Source organism: Pyrus communis, chromosome 11 (assembly GCF_963583255.1).
Source record: "Pyrus communis chromosome 11, drPyrComm1.1, whole genome shotgun sequence".
In the NCBI taxonomy this organism is placed as follows: Eukaryota; Viridiplantae; Streptophyta; class Magnoliopsida; order Rosales; family Rosaceae; genus Pyrus; species Pyrus communis.
Window position 1 is genome coordinate 4,162,581 of NC_084813.1, and position 20,020 is coordinate 4,182,600.

The 20,020-nt window shown below is 36.7% G+C and overlaps 2 protein-coding genes across 3 annotated transcripts; one reads left to right on the forward strand and one right to left on the reverse strand.

The window, feature by feature from the left end:
- Positions 1-9,357: 9,357 nt before the first annotated feature.
- Positions 9,358-16,171, forward strand: LOC137708274 (switch 2). Of its 2 annotated transcripts, none has more exons than XM_068447316.1 (8): positions 9,358-9,816; positions 10,726-10,832; positions 11,824-12,751; positions 14,035-14,282; positions 14,701-14,827; positions 14,900-15,175; positions 15,271-15,538; positions 15,692-16,171. In XM_068447316.1, the coding sequence occupies exons 1-8, from the start codon at positions 9,457-9,459 to the stop codon at positions 16,027-16,029; spliced, it is 2,652 nt and encodes an 883-aa protein (XP_068303417.1). In that variant the 5' UTR covers positions 9,358-9,456; the 3' UTR covers positions 16,030-16,171. The 2 variants fall into 2 exon arrangements, with proteins under 2 accessions (XP_068303417.1, XP_068303418.1); XM_068447317.1 differs by having other exon boundaries at positions 12,106-12,751.
- A 104-nt stretch (positions 16,172-16,275) lies between these two features.
- LOC137708275 (F-box/kelch-repeat protein At3g23880-like) lies at positions 16,276-17,781 on the reverse strand. The gene has a single exon (XM_068447318.1). The coding sequence runs from the start codon at positions 17,592-17,594 to the stop codon at positions 16,449-16,451; it is 1,146 nt and encodes a 381-aa protein (XP_068303419.1). The 5' UTR covers positions 17,595-17,781; the 3' UTR covers positions 16,276-16,448.
- Positions 17,782-20,020: the final 2,239 nt, after the last annotated feature.

A 20,020-nucleotide genomic window follows, 5' to 3' on the forward strand; every position in this document is an offset into this window, starting at 1 on the left:
CATTTCCGCATTGGCATAATTCTTTTCTATTTACATATTTTATTTGTACACATGTTTAAAATGGCTTCGTCATCCTTGGGTGTCGGTCAGCACGTGCCTATCCTGATATTTAGAGATATCAAGGTCAACACATGTCAATTATCTTGGTTTATCAAACGTTAAACTTGAAATTGAGCCGATTTGCAAACAAAACAGAAAACAAAGTAATCAAGAAAATGACCTTTTTAATAGGACAATGAATTCTAAACTTTTGATGACTATTGGGTCTCTTGCACGTCACCACGTGCAAACCCTGAAAGGATAAGGTTATAAAGCTTGTTGAAATGCCTAGCGGCAGAATTTATAACACGTATCCAATTTCCAGCAATGATTTTCATGTAATCCCCCCATTTTTGGAGAAATTTTTTATTGTGACGGAAATATGGGTGTTTTTATATAAGTGGTGGGAAATTTTATATTCTAAATTATTAACTTTTTAACACACATATCCCCCCATTTGTATAGTGACACGTGGTGTACGACCCTATGTACCGGTCATATTGAAAAATCTCTCCCATTTTTGCATGCTTTTCAACGGTCACATCCTCCTCAATCTATATATATATATATATATATATGTTCTCACATAGCTGTACCCAGCACTCAGTTCTCACCAATCCCATTTCTCTCATTCTCTCTAGCTAATTAATCAGTTTAGTTGCAAAAAATGGGGTCTGAGAGACTATTTGTGAGCATTTTTCTTGTCATTTTGGTGGTGGCATTGGCCAGTAACTCTTCTCAAGCTTACAAGTGTTAGGATATAAGTGTATGATATAAGTGTGTGGAGGATATAGCCATGTGTCACAAATGTCTTGGAGTTAGTTATGAGTGTGTGGTATTTAGAAGACAAGTTGGACACAATTGAATGTAATGAAAAAGTTGATATTATCCCTCCTCTTTCTCTCTCTAAATTTGTTCTCTCTCTCTCTTCAATACTTTTTCCTTTCATGGTTTCTCTGCAATACATATAGTAATAATGTTGACATGGTATCAAAGCCGCCAACAATGGCTGACGTCGTCGTCTAACGATCCTGGTGCTTCTGTTTTTATTCGTTCTTGGTCGTCGTGCTCTGTTACTTGCTCGAAGTTGGTTATTCTCTGATCGAGGTCGGTTACCTCCTCAAACCCTAGAATTTAGGGATTTTTGGGAGAAGTTGCAGTTCATTGTGTTAGTTAAAGGTATCTATGGCTTTTCTTGCATTCTTGCTTATATTTGTCAGTTTTGCTATGAATCTTGCTGTGCGTTGCGGTGTTGGTTGCTTAACGCTAGTAGTCGGTTGTCGATTCTCTAAAATTGTAGGTGTGTTTGTTGATTTCTTGAAGAATTGTTGGTGTGTTGTGACACTTTCTACTTCTTACTGGTCAATTGCGGTGCCTATTTTGTATGCAACAATCAGTTCTTGTCTATGGTACTTGATTTCTTACAGTGCAAGCGAAGATTGTTTCTTGGTGTTTTAATATGGTGACTACTGCCCGATTAGCTCTTACTCAATCGCCTATTTCTTCCCTGGTACCAGGTGTTGGCAACACTGTTACTGTCACGTTAGATGATTCTAACTATGTTACTTGGAACTTTCAAATTGACTTACTGGGGTTTCTTGATGGTTCTATCCCCTGCCCTGTGAAACATACTACAGTTGAAACTGCTGATGGTACTATAATTGATACCTCTTCTGTGATTGATGGTTATAAAGTTTAGAAAATTCATGATAAAGTCTTGATGACTCTTATCACTGCCACTTTGTCTCTTGTTGCATTATCTTGTGTCATTGGATGTCAAAATTCCAAAGAAATGTGGGTTAATTTGAAAGAGAGATTCTCGAGCATGACAAGAACAAATATTGTACAAATGAAAATTGATTTATAGAACATTAAGAAAGAGGCATAATCCATTGGTCTGTATCTTCAAAGGATCAAAGATGGCAGAGATCAGTTAACTGCAGTGGGTGTAGTCATCTTTGATGAAGACATTGTCATTGTTTCTCCATCTGAATACACTACCATTAAAGCTATTATTCAAGGCAGAGAAAGTCTTGTTTCCTTGAAGGAACTTAGGTCCCAATTGAAAGCTGAAGAAGCAACACTTGAAGAAGGATTTCAACAGCCGTTGATGACTGCAATGTATGCCAATAATTCAGGCTCTATGCATGAATTAAGAGGGACATCTGGTATAAAACCACCTGGCAACTTTCCTATTGGTTCTTCAACCTGTTAGATTTCTCCAGATTCTTAAATGGTCCAAGGTGTTCAGATGCCACATTTAGTTAAAATGCCTAATATTGCTCCAATGGGTCAAGTGCCTCAATACACACAATTTTTGCAGTTGCCTCTTTCTTCTCCCACTAGACCTTATGCATTTGTGTCACAAACATGGTCTGGTACTTACAATAATTTTACGAGGAATAATTTCAAGTATAAAGGCAAGGGGAAGAAATTTCACTCTAGATTTCAAGCTTCTAATCCAACAAATGCTCAGTCTCAGTATCAGAATAATTTTCAGAATTTTAGTCCTCTGATGCCATCCATGCCACCTTATAATCCTATGCTCATTTGTCAGATTTGTGACAAAAAGGGCCATTTTACGCTACATTGTTTTCAACGTGGATGATATGCAATCGAGTGGGTCACACTGCAACCACATGTTTTGATAGGGGTAATTCTTCCATGTCTATGTCTCAACCTATGTATTGCCAGCAGTTTCAGGCTTCTGGTTCTCTAATTCATCACCCAGTTCAACATGTGACTCCACAGTACATGCTTACTCCATCTACGACACAACAAGCTTCATCCCTTGTGGCTTTCACTACAAAAACCAGTCCTTCACCTTCTGCACCACAGCAAGAGTTTTAGCTACTAAACTCTAGTGCCACTAATCATATGACCTCTGATTTGTCGAATTTGCAAGCTGCTACACCATATCCCTCTCATGAAACTGTCACTGGAGCTAATGGTGAAGGTTTACTAATTTCTCATATAGGACAGTCTTGTCTTCTTACTTCTTATCATAAACTTCAGTTAAACAAAGTGCTATGTGTCCCACAACTATCTCAGCATTTACTTTCCATGTACCAGCTATGTAAGGACAATAATTGTCGCCGTATTGTTAATGAATTTTTTGTGTGTATACAGGACAAGGTCACCAACAAGGTACTTTTCCACGGACTGAGTAACAACGTTGTTTACCTTCTTCCATTGTTCAAACAACCATCGTTCAAACCTGCAGCATATCTTGGACAGAAAGTGCATGCTACTCTTTGGCATTGCAGATTGGGTCATCCAACTAATTCTATAGTCCAATTAGCTCTTAGTAAGTCAACTATTTCATTTCCTTGTAATTCCATGCCCCAACATGTATTTCTTGCTTGAAAGGCAAGTTTACCAAATTGCCATTTCCATTAGTAGCAGCCAAATCCAATGTACCATTTGAAGTCATACACACTAATGTGTGGGGACCTGCACCTATCATGTCTATAAAAGGTCATAGATACTATGTGTCCTTTTATAAATGAATGTACCCGGTATACATGGATTTTTCCCATAATGAATAAAGCTGCAGTTTGTGAAATTTTCATTCAGTTTCATGCTTTTATTCATAATTTCTTCATTGTTAATATCAAAGTGTTGCAAAGTGATGGTGGTGGGGAGTTTGTTGGGTATGTCCTTCAAAAGTTTCTCAAACCCAAAGGTATTTTGCATCAAATGTCTTATCCCAATACTCCTGAATAGAATGGGTTGGCTGAGAGGAAAAATAAACACATAGTTGAGACTGCAATCTCCCTACTTCAACAAGCATCCCTTCCTTCTAAATTTTGGTTTCATGCTTGTGCCACAACCACTTATCTTATTAATCGAAGGCCTACACCTGTCTTGAAAATGCAGTCTCCTTTTGAAGTATTATATCACTCTCCACCTAGACTTGATCATCTAAGGGTATTTGGGTGTGCTTGTTATCCTACTTTGAAACCATATAGACAAAATAAGTTGGCCCCAAAAACCACACAGTTCATATTTTTAGGATATGCAGCTCAATACAAAGGGTATATTTGTTATGCTATTAGAGATCATAAGCTTATTGTCTCTAGGCATGTTGTCTTTGATGAAGATAATTTTCCTAGTGTACCAATGCATTCATCTAGTCCACCATCACATGTGTCACAATCTCAGGTTACTCATCCTAATACTTTTCAACATCCCTCCTTTATTCCCATTCCATTTCCCCATGTTAATTTTTCCACTTCACCTCCCTATACCTCTGCAAACCATAATGTTACTCAATCCTACTCTCGAATACATGGTGATCTTGTCCCTGCTCCCAGTTCTCTATCTATGGACACATTTCCATAATCAGTGGAACAATCAGACATTCATCATGATGTCACCGATTCTCAAGTCCCAAAACTACAACATGTTTCAATTTCTCAAATTAATACACATCTAACGCAAACCAGGTCAAAGTTTGGCATTTTCAAGAAAAAGGTTTTTCTTGCTCAGGTTCATTCTTCTTTGGTCAACGAACCATAATCTTTCACAGCTGCTGCGAAGTTTATTGAGTGGAGGAATGCCATGGAAGAGGAAATGGCAGCCTTAGTTAAACAGAAAACATGGCAGTTGGTCATTCTTCCAACTAACAAGAATTTGGTTGGTTGTAAATGGATCTACAAGATCAAAAATAATCCAAATGGCACAGTTGCTCGATACAAGGCCAGATTAGTGGGCAAAGGTTTTTCCCAAGAAGCAGGCCTTGATTATTATGAAACTTTTAGCCCTGTGGTTAAGCCAACCATAGTAAGGCTTATGTTATCCTTAGTTGCAACTAAAGGATGGAGATTAAAAAAGCTTGATGTTAAAAATGCTTTCCTGCATGGGTTTCTTGATGAAGAGGTGTATAAGTGTCAGCCCCAAGGCTTTATTGATCCGGATCACCCTGAGTTTGTGTGCAAATTGGAAAGATCTCTCTATGGCCTTAAACAAGCCCCTCGAGCTTGGAATGAACGTTTTACCAGGTTTCTTCTTACCTTAGGTTTCAAGCCTTCATATGTTGATCCTTCTTTATACGTGAAGCATGATGGACAATCTGTGGTTGTCTTATTATTGTATGTTGATGATATAATACTCAATGGTGATAATGAGACTAAAGTTCAAGCTGTGATTAATCAGTTAACTAGTGAATTTGATATAACGGATTTAGGACTTCTCCATTATTTCCTTGGTCTTCAAATTGAATATCAACCTCATGGTTTAATTGTGCATCAATCCAAATATGTTTCTGATTTACTCAAGAAGACCAATATGTTGGATAGCAAGCCTTGTACTACTCCTTGTCATCCAAACCAAAAATTACTCAATCATGGCAGTCCTCCGTTTCATGATCCCAGGCTTTATAGAAGTATTGTTGAGGCATTTCAGTATTTGACATTTACACGATCAGATATTGCTTATTCAGTCAATCAAGTTTGCCAGTTCATGCACTCACCTCTAGAGAGTCATTTTGTTGCTGTCAAACGAATTTTGCGATATCTTAGAGGTTCCATGTCTCTTGGTTTATGTTTTAAACCTCGTATGTTGGATATTAAAGCCTACACGGATGCTAATTGGGCGGGTGATCCCAATGACAGGAGATCCACCACAGGTTTTGTAGTGTTTTTGGGGTGTAATCATATCTCATGGAGCTCTAAGAAGCAGCAGACTGTTAGTAGATCCTCCACAGAAGCTGAATACCGTGCTATGGCAACCACCACTACAGAGGTGGTTTGGTTACAACAGTTGCTCAAGGATTTACATCTTCCTTGTACTGATATTCCTCTTCTTCGCTGTGACAACATCTCTGCCATGGCATTGGCTACGAAACCTGTCTTACATTCCAAAGCTAAACATATAGAAATTGATTGTCATTTCGTCCGTAAACGTGTTCAGCAAGGCTCCATTATGTTGCAGTTTGTCAATTTTGCAGATCAGCATGTTGATATTTTTACCAAGGGCTTGTGTTCTCCTTTGTTGAGTTTTCATTGTTTCAATCTTATGCTTGGTAGTACCTCCCATAAGATTAAGGGGGAATATTAGGATATATAAGTGTATGATATAAGTGTGTGGAGGATATAGCCATGTGTCACAAATGTATTGGTGGTTCTTGGAGTTAGTTATGAGTGTGTGGTATTTATAAGACAAGTTGGACACAATTGAATGTAATGAAAAAGCTGATATTCGCCCTCCTCTTTCTCTCTCTAAATTTGTTCTCTCTCTCTCTCTTCGATACTTTTTCCTTTCATGGTTTCTCTGCAATACATATAGTAATACTGTTGACAACAAGTTCCCTGTGGGTGGCAAAGATGGTTGGGTTTTAAACCCTTGCGAGAGCTTCAATCACTGGGCGGAAAGGCATAGATTTCAAGTCAATGATACACTTTGTGAGCCTCTCTCTCTTAATGTTATCATAGATTTGTCAACATGTAGGACTTTATATCCAAGATCTAATCAATTAAGTCAAAAACTACAAATGCAGTAAACCCTAAAGTTACTCGCCGGAGAAGACATCATGGATGTCGATGTGAATTGATCTTCTTTTCTTTTGTATTCAGAACTGCTCTCATTTTCAATAGAAATTGTGTGTTTTTTGAACAATAATACTGAGAACAGAGACCAACCCACGTATTAGGGTTGTCAGTCATTATCAGTTTATTAGGGTTTGTAACCAACTCATCTATTTCAAATTTTGAGCTCTAATAATTCCCTCCATTAGTTCAGTATTATTAAACCTTACTAAGTCAGAATTAATCACAATTCTATTAACTTGTTATCCGACATACCAACACTAATGGTTTGGTTAAGAATTACGTAAAAATATATACACACACAGCATATTTGTATATATAATTGAGCTTTTTATCTTTTGTTTTGGTGGATACATATATAATGTTTTCAAGTACAAAAAAGGGTCAAATTCTGTGTTGGTAGTGGCAAAAGAGGATCACGACTCATGCAACACAAAAACTCCAAAACAGTCTTTAACAGATGGGGACTCAATCTTCAAGTTCGACCGATCAGGTCCATTTTTCTTCATCAGCCGCAATGCTGAAAATTGCCAAAAGGGTCAGAAGCTCATAGTAGTGGTTTTGGCTGTCAGAAACAAAGCCCAACACCATACGGATATTCTCCTTCCCCGTCACCATTACAGCCTCCGCTTACTGTCTCGCCGTGTCCGGCGGATTGGGATCCATATGCACCAGTACAGCCTCCGCAGGATAACTCAGCACCAGGATCAAACGCTGCGTTAATGGTTTCCATATTTATAATTAGTATTGGTGCGAGTACTTTGGTTCCGGGTAACTTTGTTGTTTGAGAAAAAAATTTATTTGTAATTCTCTTGAATTTAATATTCCAGCGTATAAAATTTCTGTCAGTAATACCTCTTAAATTTCTTGTTTTTGACTATATGATCCTACTTTTCTTTTTCAAAATTATTAGGTGTTGTTATGTCTGTTGTGTTTTTGTTATGTTATTTTTGTGTCCTCGTATGATCAATACGTATAAAATCTTTATTTAAAACTGATAATTTCTGCAACCAAATTTTAATAAGTTATCATTACTGCTAAGTGGCCATCACTATAAACATGACATTTTTATTGAAACATTTTAAGATATAAAATTGTTTTTCTTCAATAAAACATGTAAATTTTAAAATGAAACTAAAATGCTATCCACCTTTTTTTTTTAAAAAAAAAAACTTTGATAAAATACATTTTCATTGATTGCATAAATATAATAAAAGCAAACAGCAAAAGTTAAACCATTTTTCTAAAAAAGATGAGTTTCACATTTTTTTTTTTAACACGCCCTTCTTTTTTTGGGCTGTCATATTGAATTAAAAAAAATGAAAATAACAAATAAAATTAGACAAGAGTATGTTAGAAGTTAAAATAGTATAAGTTTAGAATTCAATTTGGCATTTATATGCATGCCAAGAATCTGAGTCTCTACATTTAGGCTACGGTATACTTACATTTTGCTAAATTTCAACCATTATAATAATCCAACAATTGAGGGTATGACACACTAAAGATTGGTTTTAAAAATATTTTCACCAAAAATGTTTTCAGTCATTTTAAAAGTACATCCAAACAAGTTCTAAATTTTGGTTATTTTGAAGAATTAATCTCCATCTTTGCGGACGTGGTAAAACACACTATGCAACAATCCAACCAACTTTACAATCAGCAACTACAATCCTCACAAAAACCCCCTGTCGTGCACCACCGATCCGAATTTTAAAAGTGCATCCAAACAAGTTCTAAATTTTGTTATTTTGAAGAATTAATCTTTATCTTTGCAGACGTGGTAAAACACACTATGTAACAATCCAACCAACTTTACAATCAGCAACTACAATCCTCACAAAAACCCCCTGTCGTCGTGCACCGCCGACCCGAAAATGGCACTTCAACAACTCTCTAAATGGTCAAGTACTCGAAAACGAGCACAAAAGCCATCCCAACCCTCTTCTTGAACACCTCATAGCTCCTCTTCATGAAGGTGAACCCGTATACAGGCTTGAGCATGGAGACCACGCGGGTTAAGTGCCAGAACGCAATGATGTAGACATGAATGACCAACAAGAGGAGGAATGTGACAATGCCGAAGAAGCGCAGTAGAATTAATGAGAAGGAGATGAGCTTGGAGGTGTAGATGGTGGCAATTCTCATTTTTATTTGGATAATGCTAAAAAGATTAAATTTATAGGCAAAATTTTGTAAACTGAATGATATGGAAATTGATAATTTAATTATTACTTAAATAGGAGGAATGTGACAATGCCGAAGAAGCGTAGTAGAATTAATGAGAGGGAGATGAGCTTGGAAGTGTAGATGGTGGCAATTCTCATTTTTATTTGAATAATGTTAAAAAGATTAAATTTATAGGCAAAATTTTGTAAACTGAATGATATGGAAATTGATAATTTGATTATTACTTAAATAGGGAAGTGTTATTGGCACTCCAAAAATCTCATTCTACACATCTCACAAGCCTATTTTTCTTTCTCAATATAGAAAGTTTGGAGTGTATAATGAGATTTTTAAAGTGCTAATAACAATTCCTCTAAAATATTGATAAACAATAATTTGATTATTACTTAAATATTGATAAACGTGTTCATTCTTACTAGTAACACATCATTTAGTTTGCAAATTTCATCTTTTATTTTAATTGAAAATATCAATTATCATTATAGTTATCAATTTGGGAATTAGGTTTATCCTGATTCGAATTGAATCGGGTGAATAGTCCGTCTTCTGAAAGGGCCAAAAAAAAAAAAAAACCAAAAAAAAAATCACTTTCCCCTGCCCCCACCCCATCGACTCTCTCTCTGCGGCCGTGTTGCTCTCTTCGTCTCCCGTTTCTCTCTCTCCCCCCTGCCAATATCCAATGTCCCTCCAGTCCTTCAAAGAAGCCCTTAAACCCTGCAGAAACTCGTCATCCTTAACAACCCAATCACAATCCTCAATCTCCCAACCCGTAGAAGAACCTACAATCCCAAGACGTCCCCCCAAATCGTCTCTGTCTCAGCAGCTTCTGAGACTGCAAGACCCATTGTCTCTGCCGCCAATTCAAACCAAACAAATCCAGGACCAGAATGGTAGTGAGGATGAGGTTGATGAAGAAGAAGAAGACAACCCAGAACCAGTGGCCTGTGGGAGCCCTAAAGTGGGTTTCTTTGAGTTTGATCACACAGGACCATATGAGCCCTTGGTCTTGTCCTGTGAGGGAGAATTTCCGCTTGTACAGGTAATTAAACTTTGTTTTCCCTTTCATAATTGTTTCAAATTTATGCATATATGTTGCGTTTTCGCGGTAATTTTGGTTTTTAATTTACGATGATCATTATTTAGTTTAGTTTGCATAAATGTATCCGCTTGGTGTATGGAACCTAAAGGTACATTCTTTCTGTTTGCATTGTCTCACAAATTCACAATTCAATCGTTATATATTGACACGCGCCACACAAAAGTTTCCGGTCAGTGTTTGCTCCTTACAACTTAAGTAAATATGTGATCGTAACAGTTAGGTTCATAATTGGGAGTTCGAATAGTAATATGACTTCAGGGACCATGGAAGTGCTTGATAAACCTGGATATTATGTATGTGATTTGGCCAAATTAGTGTAGCTTATGGTGGCTATTATTGGTCAAAGAGAATTTTAGTTAACTAGTAATTAGGAAAAATCTAACATTGGCTTTTATTCCAAGAGCAATTTTTATTAGACCGTTTCCTTCTTAGTTCCAAAGTTGTGTAACGGACAGAGTAATGAGGTCATTATTTAGAATTACCGGCTAAAGGAAGGTTTGGAAGTTTTAAAGTGAATGAAATGGAAAGGAAAACAGTAATGAAGTGTGGTGGAATGCAAAAGAAATAATTAGGCTTTTCCTATATGATTTGTTATCTTATGGATTCTTATTGGTCACTTTGTTGAGACATTAACTGCCTGACACAACTGTATTCCTATCTTGTAGTTTTCTTGTCTATAAGGGATCTGTAGAAAAGTATAAATCACTGGTTTACATCTTCATGAAATAGTTGAAGTTCCATAAGTATAACTTTTGGGTCTTTACAATATGAATGGTTTGCATGTATGAGATATAAATTTGTTGGACTCTTTTTGTATAGTTACCATATCACTTCATTTTCCCGTTTCAGGTTCCTGCATCCGTTAACTGCAGGTTGCTTGAACATCAGAGAGAGGGAGTGAAGTTTCTTTATACTCTGTACAAGAACAATCATGGAGGTATTCTTGGTGACGACATGTAAGTAGTACTGGTGAACTTTCATCTTATATAGTTCTTAAAGTTCTGACCTTGTACTTTTAGTTGTGTCCTCTGGACTCTTGCATTTTCATTGTTTTTTTGTTTTTTATTTAATTGTATTGTAATTTAATTTTGAGCATTATCCATTTCATTCAATGTTGTAATTGATTAGTGAAAAATGAATGTTTGGTTTTGGGGACATATCACCAGCAGATTTTACCATGCATTTTCCAAACTGTAGATGAAGCACTTGTTCTCTCAGACTCAGACTGTGAACCAAAGATACATGAATTTCTTTTAACTTAAGAATATACCTAACATGGAAAGGGGCTCTAGGACTAATTTTCGTAGTGGAATTTTTCTCTTTAAAACAGTTGGTTGCTGCCACTCTTGTTGGAAGTATATTTTAACATGGAGAAAGAAAAAGCCAAAAGTTAGTTTTTCTTCCTCTTTCCATTGTCAATTTGATAGTGTGCCCAGTGCATGTGTAGTTACTCTTGAGAACAGCATATTGATTGGGACTATAATTATTTGGTCGAGATCTTGACTTTGCACTATCATAGGGATGATTTTTACCCATTTGAAATGTGAATGTTTCTTTGATTTCCTTATGCTGCTGTATTGTAAAGTGCCCATTGTCATAGGGATGATTTTACCCATTTAAAATGTGAATGTTTCTTTGATTTCCTTATGTTGCTGTATTGTAAAGTGCCCATTAAAACATTTCCTTGTGTTTTGCAGTTATTTTATATGGTAAAATGCCTTCTTTTTTTTTCAAAGGATGTTTTTGTTTTTGCTAGACAGTCCACTGTAATATAGATTGGCAATCTGACGTACTATATATTTGACAATCTGACGTACTATATATCTGACAAGGATAACATTAGATATGAACACATATATGCATTTGTGTTTGATCTCTAGCAACTCAGAACTTGTACATTCAAGTTGCTAGTTCGCAAGTTCTTGATTTCTCTAACACGTTGAACAGGGGACTAGGAAAAACCATCCAAACAATTGCATTCTTGGCTGCTGTGTTTGGGAAAGATGGGGATTGCATCGACTCCACAGTACTGAAGAAATACCAAACAGCTGAAAGAGCCCCTGTTCTCATAGTTTGCCCTACTTCAGTTATCCACAATTGGGAGAATGAATTCTCTAAGTGGTCTAACTTTAGTGTTGCTGTTTACCATGGTGCAAATCGTGATTTGATTTATGATAAATTAGGATCACATGAAGTTGAGATACTTATCACAAGCTTTGACACTTACAGAATATGTGGCAGCCAGTTGTCAGAGGTGAATTGGGAGATCGTGATTGTTGATGAAGCACATCGGCTTAAAAATGAAAAATCAAAGCTCTATATAGCATGTTTAGAATTTAAAACCTTAAAGCGTATTGGTCTCACTGGAACCATAATGCAGAACAAAATCATGGAACTTTTTAATCTCTTTGACTGGGTTGCACCTGGATCCTTGGGAACACGTGAACATTTTCGCGAGTTTTATGATGAACCCCTCAAGCATGGCCAAAGGTCAACTGCCCCTGAAAGATTTGTTCGTGTTGCTGATAAGCGAAAACAACACCTAGCGGCAGTTCTTCATAAATATATGTTAAGAAGGACGAAAGAGGAAACTATTGGGCATCTTATGATGGGGAAGGAAGATAATGTCATATTCTGTGCTATGAGTGAATTGCAAAAACGGGTGTATAGGAGAATGTTACAGCTACCGGATATCCATTGCCTAATAAATAAGGACAACCCATGTAGTTGTGGAAGCCCTCTTACTCAAGCTGAGTGCTGTAAAAGGACTATCCCGCATGGAAAGCTTTGGCCATACTTTCACACGGATAACCCTGACGGTTGTGATTCATGCCCCTTCTGCATTGTCCTTCCTTGCCTTGTCAAGCTCCAACAGGTAAATGAGATTTTTAGTTTTTAAGCCCTTAGTACTTTGATTATTTCACCTTAACTCTCTTTTTATTAGGAATGAAGTCTTTGGTTTTCAGAAGTTTTTTCACATTTATAAGTTGTAACTATTCAAGTCATAGTTTTTTGAGCATGAGTTTAACTGTTTAAGGTGCAGAGGCAACGCTCATAGGATTGTTTCAGTTTTTTTCCTAATCGTATTTCTTTAATATGGGATTGAATAATATGAATGAGAAAACAAATAACTGTAAAGAAAGGCATCAATTGTCTTGAAATTTTGAAAATCAACTTAAAGTCCAAGTTATTATATTTTTCTGTGCTGTGTGTTTTCGGTATTTTCACTTTCTGTGCGTTATTTATACGATAACAAAAGGTCATTGACTTTATTTGGAAGTCTCAAGTCTCAGATTCTTCCAATGATCTGTTTCTCATTAATCATTTAATGGAAAAATAGATTGGTTGTCTATTGTTTCAAGTGCATTAGGAATCTATGACATTGTAGTGGATAGTTTTGTTGCTGGATTACTTGATATTGAAGGAAATTAAACTATTAACCATGAAGGGCTACAAAATTTCTGTTACATTCTAAACAGTTTAGTAAGATTACTCTCTTCCTATTGAATGAACTAGGAAGTAGCGTTTTTTTAGATTCCTCTGGTGCTTTTGGTATTGGATTTTCTGTTTGTGCTTGTCCATCCATATGCAATTTTTCTATTTATTTTATTGTTTACTCTCGAGTTTTCTTTAGACGGACCTCTGGTTTAACGTTTTATAGTGTTTCCACTTGATAAACAAAACCCTCTCTTACGCTATTGAACCGTCATTGTTCTTATTTGTTTTAAAGAATTGAACCTTGTGTGTCTAGCATGTGTAGGGTGCACATTTACATACACAAGATAAACATAAGACATGAGGCTGGCTTCTCTTGAATTTCTGGCACCTTGAGACATTGATCTCCTTGGTGGCTGTTAAATCAACACTGCTCTGTTATAGAGCCCTGCATGTGCTTAACATCAGCATTAAGAATTTTAGAAAACTGTGCTCAAGTGAAAAATGTTCGAAAAGTGAAAAAAAAAAAAAAGAAAAAAAGAAAAAAAAAAAAAAAGATATATGTTAGAATGATAATGTGAGAGGGGTGATGGATTTTTGTATTTTATAGGGCATGTTTTACTTTTATGGTGAGAACTGTGGATTGATTTGTCCGTAATGTATGCCTGGTGACTGTTTATCGCATTACTTTTCCTAGTTTTATGGTACTGTTGTGCTTTACAGATAAGTAATCACTTGGAGCTGATTAAACCTAATCCAAAGGATGACCCAGATAAGCAAAAGAAAGATGCAGAGTTTGCCACCGCTGTGTTTGGCGAAGATGCTGAATTGGTGGGAGGGAACACCCAGAATGAGAGTTTTATGGGCCTGAGTGATGTTAAACATTGTGGCAAAATGCGAGCACTTGAAAAGTTCTTGTTCTCATGGATTTCACGGGGTGACAAAGTTCTTTTGTTCAGTTACTCTGTCAGGTGACTTGAGAACCTTACTGGTTAGGCACTCAAGTTGTTTTTTTTTTTTTTTTTTTTTTTTTTTTTTTTTTTTTTTTTCTTTCTATTTTTCATAATAATTGTCTTCTTTTGGGGTTTAAAGATGTTAAGTAATTTTATAAAGTTTCTGTTTAACACAGGAACCATGTGCATTGTTTAGGGTATTTAATACATTGGTCAATTGTCAATGTTTTAATTGTCCGGTACATGTCTTTCTTTCTCAGAAAGAAAAAGTGTTTAACCTGATCTACTTTCTGCATTCTCATTTTTAAATAAATGGATTATATAGTCAACGTCCTTTTAATGAATATTTTCTTGGGCAAATGTCCGTGCTTGCATTTCTCCTTTTGGATATCAATCTGGATAATTATTATTTTTGAACTAGAATTACTTATTCCAGGATGCTGGACATACTGGAAAAGTTTCTCATACGCAAAGGCTATTGCTTCTCAAGACTTGATGGTTCAACACCAACCAACTTGCGTCAGTCTCTTGTTGATGACTTTAATTCAAGTCCTAGCAAACAGGTATGTTTCAAATTCATATGAACGGAGAAGTTTGTGTTTAAACTTCTGTTTGACATTCATTTATTGCTTTAGGTGTTCCTTATATCAACTCGAGCTGGTGGGCTTGGGTTGAATCTGGTCAGCGCAAATCGTGTGGTAATATTTGATCCAAGCTGGAACCCTGCCCAAGACTTACAGGCCCAGGACCGGTCATTTCGTTTCGGACAGAAGAGACATGTTGTGGTTTTCCGTTTTCTTTCTGCTGGTTCCCTTGATGAGCTTGTTTACTCACGTCAGGTGTACAAACAGCAGCTATCCAACATTGCTGTTTCTGGAAAAATGGAGAAAAGATATTTTGAAGGTGTCCAGGTATAGAAACCAATCTTTTTTTGCTTTTGGTTGGTTCTGGAACTTTTCTATTGGCATTCAATTACAATTTATTTGTATCATTGGCTTACTTTCAGGATTGCAAAGAATTTCAAGGGGAACTTTTCGGAATCTGCAATTTATTTCGTGACCTTTCAGATAAGCTCTTTACCAGCGAAATCTTCGAGTTGAATGAGAAGCAAACGCAAAAAGAATTGTATAGGACAAAACAAGAATCAACCAAAGTTGGTAGCGATCATGTTTCATTAAAAGAAGTGGATGTCGCCTCTTCATCAGTGTCTGAGGCCAGATCAACCAGTGATTCTGAGAAGCGTTTAACAAGTCAACCTGTGCTCAAAGAAGTCGGTAAGTTTGATATTTAAATTGGACTTTTGTTCTTGTGTTGCACTTTTTTCGCATTTTTCATATCATTGTGCTTTCTTGTCATTTTCCTGTTCTGAGGATATTTGGTTTGGCAGATGTAGGCTGTAGCAACTGAAAGTGTCTTTTACTCCTCAGGTATTGTGTATGCACATCGTAATGAAGACATTGTGAATTATGGACCTGGAACTCAAGGGACGACAGAATTGACCATCCCTAATGGTAGCCTCGTGGACCCAGGCATTCATGTCTCGCGGAAGAAGAAACTAGATGGTATCGGTGGGAAGGAAAATTTTCCTTCACCCATGGATCAGAAAAGGATCCAGTACAGCCGCCTTTCTAAGTTCATGGGTTTGGGAGAGCTTGAATTTAGCAAGTGGGTAATATCTGCCACACCAATGGAGAGGGAGAGAGTGCTCGGGGACTTCAGGAAGAGAAAGAAGAAGACGCTTGAAAACATTATTTTCGAAGTTTAGTTTGTGCGAAACAAAAGCAGGTTGGCCCCCCCATTGTACAATTTTGTATATCCTAGAGTTGGTGATAGAAATTTCTCTACATTTGTATCTTCGACAATTGAGTCAGACCTTCGTTTAAGAATCGTGCTGCCAGAGAGTTCACTCTCAAAAATCCATATATATATATAGACACACACACACTAGCAAAGCAAGCACAAAGATAACTTTCCCTGATCTTCCCCCTTCTTAAACTCACATGTAGACAGATGAAAACCCTACCACCATAGTGGAGCAGAAGCTCGATCTCATCATCGAGAGACAAACACATACAAAGATACTCTAATTCGGTAAGGATTTATACAGTATAATATATCACGAAACGAAAAATGAAAGCTATGGCACCTAGCTACTTTTCAACGATTCTTCGTTTTCTTCCTCTTTCATGGAATGTGCATCAACTCGCTCGCTCTATCGAGTAAAGCTAGGCTCTCCGTGTAATATTCAATACATGAATACCCTGGATCTGTATGAATTCCTAGAAATTCATTTCTGTTGTTCTCAGGATCATGAGAGACCAACTCTCCAGTCTTCCTTCCATGGTTATACATTTCTAACAGAAACTCGCCATTCTTCCTGCACCCCATAATCTGTACAACTCGGAAATTCGGGATGACATGTGTATCAATAGAGAATTTCTTTGTCCATGAATCCACCACCCCATACTCTCTCATAATCCAAACACTATGTATGTTTTGATCATAGTGCTTCACAGCAATAGACTTTCCAGCAGCTGAAATGGCCATGTACTTGGTCGGTAACACACAAGCTAAATCTTCTGGCAACTCAATCTCTTTAAAAGTCTCATCACTCACATCAAATGACAAAATCACATTGCGGAGTCCATTTTCTTTTCGATGAGACGCAATCCAATGCACAGCTCCATGAACAAAAACTTGAGACCAAAATGTCTGAGCGATGACGTAATTAGGAGCAGTCGCTGTGATGGTTTTCCAAGACCCTGAATTTAGTGAATAAAGCCCAATTTCAGGGCAAGCTTGGCCTTGATCATCTTGGCGGAGATACACCAGTTTCACTACCTTGTAGTCATTTTTCTTCGAATCAAAGCCGAACCCGCAAATAGAATAACATGAGGAGGTTGGTGCATGAGGCCTTGCAAGTGAGACGAACTTCCTTATTGAGGGGTTCCATAGAATAAAAGTGTTGGTTTCTGTAAGGTAATCGTCGGAGAGGAGAAGTAATCCGTTGCACGAGCCCACAACCCGGAAACACTCGTTGAAGCTCTGAACTGGAAGCTGTGGCTTTGAGTGTTCCAGGAAGGAGTCATTGTCTAAATGTAGAGAATACTGCTCAACTGTGGGGTCCTTGAGGGGGCAGTGCCTGAGGAGGATGGAAGGGGTATTATTGCTGGTTTTGTTTTGGTTAACGTTGAGGTGTCTGTTGATGAAGCTAGTGTGTTTAATGATGGAGTTCCAAGATCTGCAGACACAGGTGAACTGAATCAAAGGTTTGACGGGAAGCCTAAGAAGAATTTGGATAATAATTTCTTCAGGAAGGTATTCTGACATCGTTAGTCGATTTCCTCGGGATATAATCTACGATGCCTAAACTCCCAGACCATAAATAATTGTTCAAGAGCTCCTCAGTTAAAGCAATTTGGTCAGGGCATCATTATCTTGCCAGTTAAGATCTGTGGACCAACAAGAAAGCGTATTCAAAATTTGCTGCTGATGTTGATGTTCAACCAACACAAGACGACACGTTTATCAACTGAGATTCAAACTTCCAAATGTTCCGTCGTGTCACTTGAAAGACTAGATTCATCCCAGCAAAGCCAAATTATATTCTAGAGCAATCAAAATCAAGTTCAGTAAATAACGGAAACTCTTCCTATAGTAGAATATCGTTTGTACGAAGAAAAAAATACGTAACCAATGTTTTAAAGGGCAAAGGTGAAGTCAAGGCGTTTCATGGATAGCCTCACTTAGGCGATAGTCTTATGATATCTAAATTTATTATAATACAACATATATAATACTTTTGTAGAACAATCAAGCTGGCATGCCAAGCAATCAAATATTTGACTATTATTATCTCTCTAATTCACATCATAATGTCATACTAAACTAATAGAACTTAATTAGAAACAAAAAATAAACATGAATTTGATAAGACCTCTGCCCAAAATGATGTTGTTTGGGTTTGGGCTGTTCTTTAAAAAAATATATTAATAAGTCAAACCCCTAGGCTAGTCTATAGCCCATTTTCACTAGCCAAAGGTATTTTCTTTGATAGCCCCGTCCAAAAAACTGCCAAAACTAGTCTCAATACTGGTTTTTTAAAAAACATTATGTAACAAATATTAATGGAAAATGTTAAATAACTCTTATTGGAAAAGAAATACAGGTTGCACTAATGCTCAATGCATTGTCATGCAGGAATTACAGCACGCAGTCATTAAATTCCTTTCTCTTGTTGATATTAGGGAATTTTAACGAAAAACCCACGGTACTGTTCATTTTAACGAAAAATCACATTTTTACACTAAAAAATCAATCCTGATACCATTCACTTTACCCTTTATTTTGTCATTATCATTAAAACTTAAAGTTTTCAAGTCATTTTCATTAGTTTTCATTTGATATTAAAACAAGACTATTTTAATGCTGTCCTAAGAAATCAAACCAACAATGAAAGACATCCATACAAGTCAAGTCCTAGGCAGATTTTGCATCCACACTTTGAGGTTCTAAAGCACATAGGACTTGCAAATGAATAGAGAGCTTGAATGATCATCCATTTGGTTCAGATTAAGACCAAATTCTAGCTGGTAACAGTCACAATTCCATGTACACTTTGGATAAATACACAGCGATTAAAGTAGAAGCGACATTATACTTACAATGACCTTAAAATGACCGAGGCTTTCTGTTTGTTTAGTCCAACAGGAGATAATTGGTTCAGATTTTTAATTATCCAGTTCGCCCGAAGTTGGTCTACACTGGAAGAAACGAGAAAGAGTTTGACAGATCTTATGAGTAGGAACAAGAAGCTCTGTAAGTGATTGTTTCAAACAAAAATGACGTACAATGTGCATGAAGAAAAAAAAATGTCCTTTTGTTGATTCATTATTAGTTTTGCAAATTCCTCGATGTGATTCTTTCTTTTATGTAGCAGAGACAACTCCCAAGTTAGGATTTGGTCAGAAGCTAAGAGCAAAACACACTTCCCTGTTAATTCTCTTAAACCAGTGCACTGAGTTGCAAGACGTAAGGTATAAACTTCCAAAAAGAATATCGTGCCACAATTATCATCATATATCACCATCTAGAAATACAATGAGAATTAACAATTGCTTAACAAAATGCACCTAACTAATCGCTATTCCACTACCAATCGCAATGAGAAACGTCTCCAACTTACTCGCATAATTATCAACATCAGATCAATAAATTAGATAATTTACCACTGTTTAAGGTGGAATAGAAGATTGCTCCACTGGCTACACATACCATGTCAAGCATATTCATATATGTAACTCATATTGATCAATAACTTGGCGGAGAATATTAAATAACTCTTGTTGCAAAAGGAAATACATCCAGGGCCAAATGAATATAACTGTTGTGTTCACGTGGGAGGTATACTAAAACGCTAAAACAAAAAAGGTATTTTAAATACAGCACGTAGACCGTGAATATTTAAGCAACGCTATTGCCATGCATGTATCGTAAGAAATCAAACCAACAATAAAACATCCAACCCTAGTAACATATAATGACATAAAAATTAGACATCCTTATACACGTCAAATCTTAGGCAGACAAGCAAGGACATTGATTTATTACTGTTGAAGGGAGGGTACGTAATGCCAAAATTCACAGAAAGCTTATATATGTTTTGTATGTATCTTTTCTACTTTAAACTTCTAAATAACATAGGACTTGCAAATGAATTAAGAGTTGTGGACCAACAGCTAGGTTCAGATTAAGAC

What these genes read in the sequence shown, in the direction of transcription:
- LOC137708275 (XM_068447318.1), bottom strand. Translation starts at nt 17,594, where the DNA reads ATGTCAGAATACCTTCCTGAAGAAATTATTATCCAAATTCTTCTTAGG.
- LOC137708274 (XM_068447316.1), top strand. Translation starts at nt 9,457, where the DNA reads ATGTCCCTCCAGTCCTTCAAAGAAGCCCTTAAACCCTGCAGAAACTCG. An exon ending in ATTCAAGTCCTAGCAAACAG is followed by an intron (nt 14,828 to 14,899) that starts GTATGTTTCAAA and finishes TTATTGCTTTAG; the next exon opens with GTGTTCCTTATATCAACTCG. An exon ending in ACCTGTGCTCAAAGAAGTCG is followed by an intron (nt 15,539 to 15,691) that starts GTAAGTTTGATA and finishes TTTACTCCTCAG; the next exon opens with GTATTGTGTATGCACATCGT.